The sequence below is a fragment of the Choloepus didactylus genome, chromosome 1, assembly GCF_015220235.1.
Source record: "Choloepus didactylus isolate mChoDid1 chromosome 1, mChoDid1.pri, whole genome shotgun sequence".
NCBI classification, from domain to species: Eukaryota; Metazoa; Chordata; class Mammalia; order Pilosa; family Megalonychidae; genus Choloepus; species Choloepus didactylus.
The window spans coordinates 188891370-188905376 of NC_051307.1; the positions used below are offsets into that span (position 1 = coordinate 188891370).

The 14007-nt window shown below is 43.9% G+C and overlaps 1 protein-coding gene across 3 annotated transcripts in view; it reads left to right on the forward strand.

Moving 5' to 3' along the window:
* The window catches only part of STAC (SH3 and cysteine rich domain), a 132151-nt gene that overhangs the window by 51650 nt on the left and 66494 nt on the right, over positions 1-14007 (forward strand). For 2 of the 3 annotated variants that reach the window (XM_037847045.1, XM_037847062.1), the window contains exon 2: positions 5643-5925. In XM_037847045.1, coding sequence (XP_037702973.1) covers positions 5643-5925 — 283 coding nt within the window. The remainder of the gene's footprint in view (positions 1-5642; positions 5926-14007) is intronic. The other variant, XM_037847053.1, reaches the window with a different exon arrangement.

The following is a 14007-nucleotide window of genomic DNA, read 5'->3' on the forward strand; positions in this document are numbered from 1 at the left end:
GCCATTTAACTTTGACTAAGTTACTGAGTTTCAGTTTTCTCATCTGTAAAATGAGGTAATAACTTACAATGGATCCTTTGTGCCCCTCTACAAGCCTGCTACAACTGCATTGCTCTAGTCCATTCCCTTTCCCACTCTCTGAAATGTTTTTACATCTCTCTCCTCCAACTTCCATCTCCTCCCTCCCCCTCCATACTCCTCTCACTCAGGAGATAAACTTGTTTCTGTTTTCCCTGAGAAAATAGAAGCAATCAAAAGAGAACACCCAAGTCCAACCAGCACCATTTCTACAACCTACCCGCTTCTCTCCTAATGGATAAACTGCCTTGTTCCAATCTAAAGTCAACCCTTCCTCTCATGCACCGTATCCCACCTCCCCTCACCTACTGAAGGACGTTGCTCCAGCATTTTTCCCCTCTCTTCTGCATCATCAAATGAAAAACATGCTGAAATCATCTCCCAGTTTAAAACAATAGAAAACAAAAAGAAACCTTCCCTTGATGCTATGTCTCCTGCAGCTACTGCCTCTTTTCCCGGATCCCATTTATTGTAAAACTCTTTAAATAAGCTCCAGGCCCACTGCCTCCACTCACTTCCCCTCTAGCCATTCTCCCTTGAAATCTTGTCAGTTAGGTTTTTATACCCACCACTTAACTGAATCAGCTACTGTTAAGGTCCCCAGTGACTTCCCATTGCCACATGCAATGGCCAACCCCTAAACTTCACATTATTTGACATGCAAGACTCATTTAATGCTGTTGGTTATTCTCTCTTCCTTGGATCATTTTCTTCCATTAGCTTAAAAAACACCCCTCTTCTTGGTTCTTCTCCTTTCTCACCAGCCCTTTATTCTCAGGCTCCTTTGCTTGTCCTTCTTGACTCCCAAATATTAGAGTGCTACAGGGCTTCGTCCTCAGATCACTTTTCTTCATTGTCTGTACTCACTAGCTACATAGTGCTTCCATCTAGTCTCATGGCTTTAAATACGTCTGTATGCTAATGACACCTAAGTTTAATACACCAGCTTGGACCTTCCCTGAACTCTAGTATCATATATCTCATTGCCTACAAATAATTATTTCAAACTTCGTTTATCCAAAACTCAGCTCTTGATCCCCACCCCACTGCCCCACATCAGCTTGCTTCTCCAGTGCTCTTTCTTGGCACCTCCATTCACCTGTTTGCTTAGACCAAAAACCTTGAAATCATTCTTGACTCCTCTCTTTCCTTCACACTCCACATCCAATCTCACAACAAACCCAAATGATTCTGCCTTCAAAATGTAACCCAAGTTCAACTACGTGTCACCGTAGCCGTACTAAACCAAGCAAAAATACATCTCACCTGGATTATTGCAAGAATCTCCACACTGGTTTCTTACCTCCATCTTGCCATTCTATAGTCCATTTTCCACACAGCAGCCCGAGTGATCCTTTTAAAATAAAAGTTAGATGCTTCACTGCCACTTCCCTGCTCAAAACCATCCCCCTTAGGATAAATTCCATAGCCCTTGCTATGACCTACAAGGCCCAACATGAAAATGGCCCTTGGCCTCTCTGCCTGCTGTCTCCCCCTTGTTGCTTTGCTCTAGACACACCGACTTCCTCACACATGCTCTTGGTTTTCCCACTACCAAAGGTGTTCTTCTCCAGAGTAGTTCACACCCTTACTTCATGTCCCTGCTCAAATGTCACTTGTCAGAGGAGCCTTCTGTCATCTTCTTAAGCTGGCTTCTGATTTTATTTTCCTTTGTGCCTCTTATCCTTACCAATTTTATTTTATATATCTTTTTGGAATTTGTTTATTTTCTATTTCCACCCACTATACTTCAAACGTTAAGGGGAAGGACTTTATTCTTTATTCACTGCTGTAACCCCAGAGTCTACAACCATGCCTTGCTCATAATAATAGCCCCATAAATATTTATTGAATGAATTATTGAATAAATGAATGGTTCATAGAGTTGCTAGTTGCTGGTAAAGTACATGGAGTAGTTTCTAGAACATGGTAAGGTACTCAAGAATATCTCTTCTTGTTGCCATTACTAAAATAAATAATGGAGCTGGGCTGTGGCAGGAATTCTTGGAAGCTCATCATTCTGTGACCTCTTTGATTAGCAGAGTTTTCTTCTATTCCTGTGTTCTATATGTTCCTATCTAGCCTCTGTTCTTTTAGGGATAATTAGAGAAAGCATGCTCCTTTCTTGGTCTACTGTTAAGACTTTAACTTGTAGACATTTCTTTTAAGCTCTCCATAAAATGTCATGTTGGTTTCCAAGGCAAATTTCCCAACTCTAGAGGCTGCCAAGCTCCCAAGACCTGACACAACTTCCTGCCACATCCCAGAGAGCAAGGAAATGCTGCAGGTTTCCTGCCATCACACTCAACTCCCAAGGAACACAGAATACCAAGTGTGACAGGAGGGTTTGGAGGGGGAAGTAAAGCATGTGAGCACAGGATGGAGGAGAAGGGATGTGTGTAAGTGTCATCCCATTGCCTTCCCTGTCCTGGCAGCAGCAGGTCATGTGGTAATGCTTGATACTCCCCTTTGATAAAGAGGACATACTCCTTTATTATTTTTAAGAAATTTAAAATACACAAAAGAGAATAAGCAGCTCCCCAAAAAGCAGATTTACTTTTGTACTTCACATCCCTCTAACCCTCATCCCCTCCAGAAGCAGTTCCCTGCCCCTGGGGGGTAGGGGTGGGGGATCGGGGGCTCCCTTCCATCCCCTCATCCATCTCCTCAAGACTCACTGGCAGTGGAAGGATCACAGGGTTTGGAGGAAGGCAGATTTAATTTAATGTTGAGTCCTGCCCTTGACTCACAGGAGCTGTGTGACCTTGGGCAAGTTCCTTAACTTCTCTGTGCCCCCATTTCTCCAGGAGTACAATAACAACTTCTAAATTGAATGGTTGGGAGATTAAGAAGGACCACCTGGTGAAGCACTTAGCTCAGCTCCATGCTGCTAGCTCCCTGTTCTTGCTGTTCTGCCCAGCTCCACACCCCCTCATCCTCCTTCCATTTGTATCAGGTGGCATTCTCAGAGAGCTCTGCCATGCATTATCCTCTATGACCCTCACAACAATGCCCCAGTATAATCAGGGGAGGTGTTATTGTTCTATTTTTGAGACAAAGGTGGTCAATTTACTGAACCAACTGAACTCAGTGAGAGACAAGCATAAAATGGTTTTATTTTTCCTATGTGATGGTATTTGCTTTGATAAAATTCCCTCCCCCTGGGTTGCACACCAGGACAAAATCTTAGCAGATTCCTTAACTTCCTGGTTACTTTTATTAAAAGTCTGTCTAAAATAAAACTCCCATCTCACCTCCTAATTAAGTCTCCCTCTCTCCAGTGCCAGTTCAGTTTATAGCTTGAAAGACTTGAAAAGGGGTCTGCTCTGCTCCTTTGCTGCTTCCAGCACCTCATCTCAATGTGGCTCAGTCTCAAGGAGTGATTGTCTCATAACTCCTTCTCACTTAACTTTTCTGGAGATGGAGATGTCCTCTTTTAAATAAACTCTATGCCTCTGAGGACTCAGGGCCCCACTCCCCTGTATCAGTCATGATATGCTAGGTTGTGGGACAGTAACAAACACCTTTAAAATAACTTAGAGGCATCCCCTCCTCCCTCTTTAGCAGCTCTAGCTCCTTTGGTGGGTTTGGACTTTAGGACAGAGTGAAAGAGACAAGAGTCTTAGTCAGCCCACTGTTTCTGACATTTCTATGTCGGTTAGTGCTGCTTCCCTGGCTAACCCTTTCTGGATGGTGATGTCCCAGTTATGGCCCTAATGGGGCTTCTGCAGAGGGTCCTGCAGGACCTCCCCACTGTACAGCTCCCTGAAAGGAAGATCTGCCTTCACCTGGCCACAGCCAACTTCAAATAGAGAAGTACAATCCTATCACGTGACACAAAGGTGGAGACAGCAGCACTGTGCTGTATCAGCTGTCTGTTGCTGGGTACCAGCAATAGATACCCAACTTAATACTTTGAAACACCAATCATCACTTTAGTTGATAATTCTGTGGGTTGACAATTTGAGCTGGACTGAGCTGGACAGGTTTTACGATCTCAGCTAGCCTCCTTTAAGTGTCCACAGCCAGCTTCAGGTCAGCAGGCAGCTCTGCTTCTGGGGTCTGGCTGAAGTGACAGAGGATGATGACCATTGGTCTCTCATCATCCTTCAGGACACTTTGGGTTTGTTCACTTGGCAGCTGGGCAGGTTTCCAAGAAGGAAGGCAGAAGCATGCATGACCTATTGAGGCCTGGGCTTGGAACTGTGTGCTTCCACCATCGTTTATTGGCCAAATTCACAAATCCAGCCCGGATTCAAGGAGTAAACAGACTCCATCTTTGGAGGGAGGGGCTGCCATGTAACATTGCAAAGAGGAAGGGATAAGGGGAAGGGGAAAGAATTGGAGAATTTTCATAGTCTACCTCCAAGCATTAATGGCCACCACATCTACCTGCTCTTCTTAGGTGGAAATTGCAGGATTGAGGCAGAGGTGCAAGGCCAGTCTGCTCATCTTGTATGTCCTATAGGAGTGACTGACCATAATTGATTAGGACCTTATTAGAATAGAGTACTTAGTACCGTTTTGTCTGCAGCTTTGGGTCAGAGACATTAATACCAAGGTAATAGAAAAATCCCAGGGACTATTCAATTACAAAAGGAAACTACCTTAAAGGTAGAGTGACCTGCTGCAGATCATGCAGCTGGTAGGTGGTTCATGTCATTTACCTGGGCAAAGGTAAACCATTCACAAAAGATGGTGATGAAAGGAAACTTAGTAAATGAGAGAGACATTTTAAAGGCCACAGTGGCTGGAATGGACAGAATAAGGTAAACAGAGATGTGAGTTCTGGCTGGAGGTGTCATGAAGTCCAGAATCTGCCAGTCCCTGGAGCCCATGGCAAGGTGCTTTATCTTTAAACCTAAGAACAAAGAAAACTTTTTGCAGGATTCTAAATAGGAAGCTGACATGATCACACCTGTGTTTCCAAAAGATCCTGCTAGCTTCAGTGTGAAGACTGGATTAGAAGTACAGGCTAGATTCAAACTCACACTGTTAGTGTCAAAGTTAAAAGCTAGTTCTTTTGCAAACCTATTTTGATGCCTCTTCATAAGCCCCAAAGGCAAAGAAGAAATGATTTAGCTTACCATGGCCAGAAAACAAGGGGAGGGTCAGGGGGAAAAGCAAAGAAAGTCAAAAGGATAATGTGATATTAGGTACTGGACCAGCTGAAGGCCCAGCATTAGAGACTCAGCCTTAGAGCCCCAAGTCCATATGCTTAATATTTCCAGTGATTCAAATTCAGAAGGTAGAGGAAGTCAAAAACCCAACATTGTGGCACATTTTGACCGCACATCAGCAGGACCTTAAGAAGGCAGAGGAGAAATAGCAGGAACAGACGCAAAGGCAAAACGGGACATTTTCCTGTTTGCCTGGCTTGGAATGGAGGTTGCTAAATTCCCTCTTCTAGGCACTGACATCACCTCACACAGGTATATATCCGCTCTTCCTTGGGGATGCAGCTTGTCAGTGGGAACTGTACAGTGCACGGAGCATACCTCACCCCCACAGCATGAGTCTGCACAATCGATCGTAAGAGAGACTATTCTGTCATTGCATTGCAGCTCCAGAAACTAAAACGATCACTTTCTTTCAAGACCAAGAGTTTACGGAGCAAAAGCGCTGACAACTTCTTCCAGCGAACCAACAGCGACGTGAAGCTGCAAGCAGACATGCTGGCTGAGGTCAGCCCCGGCTCCAGCCCGCTCCCTGCTCCCGGAAGCCTGGCGTCCACACCTACCAGGGCTGGCCCGCACCCAAGCAGCAGCAGTGGCAAGGTCCATGCCTTTCAGGAATACATCTTCAAGAAGCCCACTTTCTGTGATGTCTGCAACCACATGATTGTGGGTAAGGCCACCCCCTGCCCCTTCCTCCAGGTCCAGTGGCCCCTGGAAAGGTGATTGAGAGGGGTATGCCACAGGCCGGGTTCCCCACAAATAGGCTCTGAGCCTCAGAGATCTACATGCAGCCTTACTGGGGAGTGCATTGGGGAGCAATGTTTGTGAAAAAGTAAGGGAAACAGAACTGGGCAAAGAGAGAAGTTGGGTTGCGATATTGTTGAAACAAAAGCTTCAGCAGATCCCACGGTGAGTTCTAAAGCCCTGTAGATATATCTCATGTTGGTCAAGAGGGCTGAGTCTTAATACTCTTGCAAGGCCTGTCATTGTGTATGGGAAGCTCCTGGGGAGGGGCATAATCTGAAAGAAGATTTGGCCAAGAGCAATTAGCAGAGAGGGACTGGATGGGACACTCTGAGCATCTGGGGGAATGAGTGTCTCCGTTCTGGAGGGAGATTTGGGTGATGCCCTTCAGCATCCACTACAGTGCCTGTGGTTTATGTCTATCTGGGGTGGCCTGGGGAGGGAGTCTTTTGCTTGGTCAGTTACAGGTGAATGACCCAGATGGTCAGGTCTGATGGGAAGTGGGGGATGATTCTGAGGCAAGGGGGCCTCAGGGAAGCACTGAACTTGGTAGGAAAGGAGAGTCAGCCTCCACAGCAACTCTGGCCCAGGAAATGGCTCATTCATGGTCAATTGGAGAAAAGGTGGGAGCCTGAGAGTCTGAAGGGTCAACCCAGAACCAGAGAATGACTATAAAATGCCCCAGCTAGAAGGAAAATGTAGGTCATTCAGAACCATGTGCCCAGGGAGTCCACAGTTCACCTCCTCTGTCTCTCCCATGTCAGAAACCCAGTAACCTAACAGATGAGGGCAACCCTAAAGGAAATTTAAGTAGGAGTCAGAAGGAACTTAAACCAGTTGTTTCAAGAATAGCAGCACCTCCTGGTAACTTGACAAAATAATCACCAACCATTGAGAGAGAAAGTAGGGAAGGAGACAGATCCATGTTTGTTCTCAAGGAATGGGAGCAGTCCACGGGCAGAAGGCTGGAACTGAGAAAGGAAAATGAGGCTGAAAATCAAAAGAAGCCAAGGCTGATCCAGCCATGTACCATCTTTCTGAGGTAGTGCTGAACCCCGAATATTTAGCCAGCCAAGTCCCTAGAACACTGAGGAGAAAGCAGTGCCCATGCAAACAAGGGTCTGGGTGATAGGCCTTTATCAGCCTGTGGCTCCTGCTCACGTGCAGCCTGGAGGCTTTACCCTTGGGCCTTCGCGGTGACTGCTTCAGGGGAAGAACACTTTTAAGATCAAGTCTTGGCTTCTACAGCTGGGACCAGGGCCCATGTGATCCTCGGCAGAAAGCTAATGTATCTTTTAACCACCGCCCTTCCGGATCCTCTACCCTAACAACTCTGACACACCCCTCCTTCACAACCCCACCATTTCCCCTTCAGGGCTCTTTTCCTGTTGTCTGGCTCCTCTTCTGAGTAGTCAGTTGTCTCAGGTCAGATTCCCTAGCCCTTCCTCTGCACAAAATGCCTTCCATACACCTTATGGATTATCTCTAATTCTGCATTTCTTATTTTACGAGGGTATCGACAAACAAGAGGCATCTAGAAGAGGGTGATCAGAATGGTGGATGGTGTGTGAAAATAAAACTGTGAAGGAACTCTGGGAGTTTGGTGTGGAAATGTTTTAGGATTAGCAGCTGTGTGTTAATATGCCATGTTGGAAGAATCAAGAGACTCTTTAGAATTAAAAGATAAGAACAAGGTGTGGGAGTTAAGAGGCAGATTTCAATGAGAACCTAACCATGTAACAGACACACTTGACTTGTAATTGAGTGGGTTGCCCTGTGAGTAGAGAATAGTTTAACATCTGTCTGGCTTAGATCATCTTAGGTCTTTTCTAACTCTAATTGTCTAATAATCTGTGAAACGAGGCTTGGAATGTGTTTTGCTTCCCCAAGAGGCCAGTGTAAGTGTCTGTCATCATTGAACTTGGACATATCAGTAGTTTCCAATATGGTCCGGAAAGCAGGGTTCCGCAATTCTCCTCCTTCCCCAAGGGCCATTCTAAGCAGTGGACTATTCAAAATGAGGAACAATGTCAGACCCTCTTGCAGCCATATACCCAACGCCTGTCCTTGTCTTTCAAATACCGTTATCTATTCACACTGTCATTTTATAATCACTGCTATACATGTCCTTCCTTCAAACAGGCTACATTTAAGAATGATGTATGTATCAGTCAAAGGTTATCACAAAAATGCGGTGTAACAAGCTACCCCCAAAAGCATTCACTTAAAACAGTCATCATTTACTCTCACTCAAGCATCTTCACATCAGCTGGGTTTTGATTGACCCATCCTGGGCTTGGGTACGGCATCTTCTTTCTATTCCACACTTCTTTAACACTTTCGTTGAACTGGGCAAGCCAGACACATTCTTCTCATGGAAAGGGCAAATGGAAACATGCAAAGCTTTTAAAGGCCTTGGACTAGAGGTGACACTCTCACTTTTGCTGTCACTCCAACAGCTAAAGCAAGTCATGTGACTGAGCCCAGAGTCAGTGGGAGGAGAGTCCACTCTGGCTCTAGAAGTAGAAACTGCAGAGCCACACGGCAGAGGATGTGGATACTGGGAGGGGTGAAGAATGGTGTCAATGATCCCGTCTACCACAGTGCTTACATGGTCTCTGGATTGCTGACCTGTTTCTTTTTTCATTTGGGACTTTGATGACTCTTGGAGCTACCACCCTTCAGCTTCACTTCTCCATCTGGAAGCAGTGCCTGGCATCCAGCTCTCAGCATAGGTGGGATCTCATCGTGCTCCATGTCCAGAGTGCTTTGACAACTTGGCCTCAAACTTAGTTTTTGCGTCTGCCTAGCACCTGATCTGACGGGTCACTTTCAGTTTCCACACAAATTTCCACCAGACCTTTTCAAGGCAGTACTAATTATAACCTTTAAATAGGTGATGGTAAGTCTCTATTTTAAATCTCACTGTGACGAGTGTGAAGACATGTGTTTTTTAAAAAGAATAAGGGAAATGAGTTCACCTCTGAGGAATTTCACAGTCATCACCCTAAAGAGGATTCTAGGTACACCTCAAGTACAGTGACAATGCTGAAAACACTTCATTTTGTATATCACACAAAAAAGATACCTTGTACTAAAGAGAATGACACCATGCTTTCCGCTTATCAAAATTAAATTTATATTGTAGATGCTTCTTTATCTTGAAAGAAAAAACAGAGTCAACAATTTGTGCTGCTCTTTTCAAATATGAAAACAAAGTAAACCAATAGTAGGCTCCTAGGAAATGAGAAAGGTTAGAGAGACAATGTGAGGCAAGATGGAAAGGGGAGAAAGAAAAGGCAGAAGGAAGCAGTGGCATCAGGAGGGCGGATAACTGTTTTAACTTCCTGAATCAATGCATATGGCTTTTTAATTTGGTGATAATGGAGCACATATTGATCTGCCCTCTTTTGCTTTCTTTCCCGTCAAACCTTAGATCTTGAAGGAAACAAATTGAATATTTTGAAGGTTACACAGAGCCTCCTGTCTCCACATATATTATTACCTGAAGATTTGTTTTCTTCAAGCCACAGGTCATTTTCATAGTCTAGATTCTGGAGAAAGACCACCTGCTGTAATTCCCTTAGAATGACATTTCAGGAAAGATATTAAAGCTGTTTTTGTTTTTTTTTTTTCCCTCTTAACTAAGAACCAAAGGTCATAAAATGATGGCCAAGAATGATCAAATCTCATTTGTTTCACTTTCTAGCTGATGAATTATTTCTTTAAAAATGAAATGAATGTGACATACTCACTGTCTAGGATTTCTAGGTTGGAATGGGCACTCAGAGTGGGAGCTAAAAGGCCTAACATTTGTGCCTTACCTGACTACCCATACTGCCTGACCCTGGCCTTAAAGCTGGACAGGCCAGTGACCAATAAAGCCACAAGACCGGTGACCAATTAAAGTAGACCAGGAGCCCAGCCACATTCACTGCCCTTTGGTGTCTGATTTCTTGGGCTCCTTAACTCTATAACTCATTCCTTATTGCCAACTCAGACTTCACCCTTGGACCTGACACCTGAAAATGCTCCTCCCCTTCCAGGCCCCTATTAGGCAGACACTGTGGCATGCCCTCTGGCTAATCTAATCTTTCCTTCAAGCTTTGCTACCCCTTATGTTCACCTCTTTAGTTTATCTCTTCCCAGCAAATTTGGTCACCTATGCAAGCCAAAGATGATGGACCCAACCTTTAATGGAGATATGATAGAAACAGGCAGCAGGGTGTGCCTGGAAGCCCAATGCTGGAATGCCCCAGCTTTTAAGTCAACAATGCCTTAGGCAGAAAGAATTCTGAGCTGCCTCTTGTACTTGGTTAGCTGAGCATTCTTCCTCCACCAAGCAAAGCGACTCTAGCATCATTAGGTCATGACGATGGGGGCTGGGGGAGCTGTAGTAGATTGAATTTTATATCCCAACAAAAAACACATTCTTCACTTTAATAAGCGAATGGGTATGAATCCACTTGAAGATAGTGTCTTTGAATATGTTAAGGTGAATTAGGGTGTGGACTCATTTGGGAATGGAATCTTCCAAGATCTTATTTAGGTGTGGTTGGGTGGGTCTTAATTCATATTACTGGATTCCTTATAAAGAGAAGCCAGAAAGCAGAGAAAGACACAGGAGGAGAGCAAGGACATATCCATGTGATGGAGGCAGAGATGCAGGTGAAGGAACCCCATGGACTGTGGTAAGCAATCACTAGAATGCTACCGACTCCCAGAGAAAGCATGGCCTTGCTGACACCTGCATTTGGGACTTCTGGCCTTTAAAGCTGTGAGCCAGTAAATTCTTGTAGAGCCACAGAAGCTCTGACAAACTAAGATGGGGACTCCTCTTCACTGTGCACCACTTAATTGTATTCCATCCATGATACTCTATCCTTACATTGAATGAGTCTACAGTGACTCATATCAGGTTGCATCTCCAGAGAGTATTGCGTTTCCTTATAGTAATCTGCGTATCACTGAAAGACTTGAACAGGTCAGCATGTTCTATGAGTGACACCAGCTCACTCCATCAAGTAATTAGGTTTTTCCAAAGAACTCCTTCTATTTACAGGCAGTGAAAATCCGAGTGGCAGATCCCACATTCCAAAACCATGTTTACGTTAACTAAACGTTTTCAGTTGACGTCTACTTGGAAGTCACCAACATACTTAAATGGTTTTATATTTTCCAAACATGTGTTTAGTAAGATGGCTGGATTTAATTGCCTAAAATTTCGAATTCCCACAGACAGTCTTTGCAGAGTCCAAAGAAGCATTCACTTTCATAAATGTCCAAGTGACAACAATTGGCAAAATAATGATGGGCTTGGTCTTGGGTGAGATTCTCTAGAAGAATAGTCCACGATGAGGATTTTTGGGCACATGATTGGGTTGATGTCCTCAGGAGAAGGGAAGTGAAGTAATGCTGGGGTGGGGCTGGAGAAGGAGCTAAACAAAGATGTGGTCTGCTTAAGGTTGATCCCACACAGAGCTCTGAAGCACAAATTACATCACAAGTGGTCCCACATTGAGACAAGTGCTGACCTTTTGTATGCCCTTGTCTTTCTGTCATCAGCCATGGCTGTACCTGGGAGGTGGTGAGAGTGTAACATCCCAGGCAAGGAAGATCCCATTTGACTGAGGACAGTTCTCTGGGGAAAAGGGCAGCTGTGAGACATTAACCATCAACACTCACAGCAGCTGGGAAATTGCTATACCTGCATGATAATTGGGATCTGGACAAGGAATCAACAACATCTGCTCTGCTGTAAATATACTTTAATGCTACCAGATATGGTATAAAAACACCCTACACTAGGAATGAATGAAAAATGCAGACTGACCTTGTCAGTGCAGTATCTATAACGTTGTATTACCATTATAACAAATAATATAACTTTAGAAAATATTACATTACACTGCATCCAGAACCTTTCTACTGTGCTCTGTGTTGCTTGTTTCCTAATCTATCCTGAACTCATCCCATTGCTCAGGAAAAAAAACATAAACAGTTCACCAAACCTTGAATCAATAACATACACACACACACACACACACACACACACACATAAACACACATAAAACTAAAAAGACAAAGCAATATTCACTGACCAATTAAGTTGTTGCATGGTTGGACAGGCCAAACAGAAGTCCAAGAGAATATTGAAAAGCAAATGTCAAGTCTGTGTATTCTCAGAATGGATTTGAGCCTCAGATATGCTGGCAGTTATTCAGTTAGGGATTTCTTTTAGGGACTGTACAGATTGTAAATAAGAAAGTACAAATGATCTCCCAAACAGTGTTGTCATTGTTTTTTAATGTTTCAAACAGGTACTCTCTTTTGGTTCATGGCGTGTGTCCAGCATAATAAAAGACCCAGAATTGAGTGGTCTGTCCAGTGGGATTGTTAATTGCCCAGCCCAACAGAGGGCAAACAATTTCTTTCTATTCTTTGTTGATCAGGCCACCTTGTGAGCAGCATGTTGATTCTGAGCACAGAATTTTAAGTGAAAATAAGTAAAACTGAAACACAGTTGGATAAGAAGATGACCCTACCAGATGAAGACTATTTGAAGGAGTTAGGAATATTTGGTCTGGAGAAGGCTTAGGGTAACACAAAAATTGTCTTCAAATAGCTGAAGAGCTCGCATCAGGAAGAGGATTTTAACTCACTGTGGGTCCCAAGTGCACAAAGATGGACAATACAGTGATTCAGAGTTCAAGACAGTAAAAGGAAGAACTTCCTAAAGTACCTCTAAAAGTAGACCCCATCAGTTTGGGGAGAGGGATTTTCCATGGTAAAATATATGTTTGGAAAATATGTATACTCCCTTTGGATATTCATAACAAACGTAAGTATTTTGAAATCCTGCCATACTGAAAGTGACCCAGTTGCTATCAGTGGAGAACAGTCAGTGGGGCAAATGGACTGTAACTAAGGAGTTCTCTCTCCTAATTTCCTAAATTCTTCTTGGCTGCTATTGAACCCTATTTGGTATGTATCTCTCTAATGTACACAATTCAGAGAGACTTCCTAATGCTTGCAAATGCAAATTCATTAAAGTGTTATTAAGATTTCAATACCAGTTCCAATGTCCTCATAGAGATTATCAACTATAAATGACACAAATTAACATGCAGCTGGTACCCAGCACCTTTCAACTAAAGAGCACTAAATACTTTTCAGCCAGCATCTTCTATTACTTTCCTGGAATTTTATGCTCGCTGCCAAGTACCATTTACTCTTAATAAATTTCTCATTGAAAATAACTTGCATGAAAAAGTGAACCACGTTCCTCCCAGCAAAGATTGAGCAGAAATTAACGTTGGTGGACTCCGAGGAAGGAGAGATCCTAGAGTCACACGTAGAAATGGAAGCAACATCTGGTAGGGGCTAGTGCTGTGCTCCTGGAGCCTCACATGGAAGCTGCGTGGCATCACTTCAATGTGTAAAAATCTTTATCCTGCTGCCAAAAGAGAAGATAGGATGAGAGGAGGTGAGGAGGCCTCCTCCTGTTGCCAAACTTCTCACCACTCTCCCCAGGCAGCCTGTTCTCCGTGGGAGGTCCTGCTGCTGTTTTCTTGACCATCTTCAGTGCCCCAGCTTCTTGCTGTTCCTTCCATCTGGAATGCTTCTCCTTCCTGCTCCATCTCTCCAATTATTCCAACTCTAAATCTATCAGGAGTCAGTTAAAATGCTCTCTCCTCCACCAGTTGCATGGTGATCACTTATTGTCTCTGAACTCTCATGTCAAGTCTTGATTTTGCTAAGTTCCTTAAAGACACGATCATGCTCTAATTTATGTGGCTGTCCCACAGCAGCCAACACAGCACAGCACCTGGCAGAGTAAGTTCTTAAAACATAGGGCAAAAACAGTCTGCCTTCGAAGTGCTAATCCACAAAAATAAGATAGTTTTTTAAAAAAATAGAGTAATATGGAAAAATTCCCAATTCCTCCCAGGGTGGCCCCTGGTTATATCAAGGCCCCAGTCTTCCCAAAAGGAAACTTGACACAAAT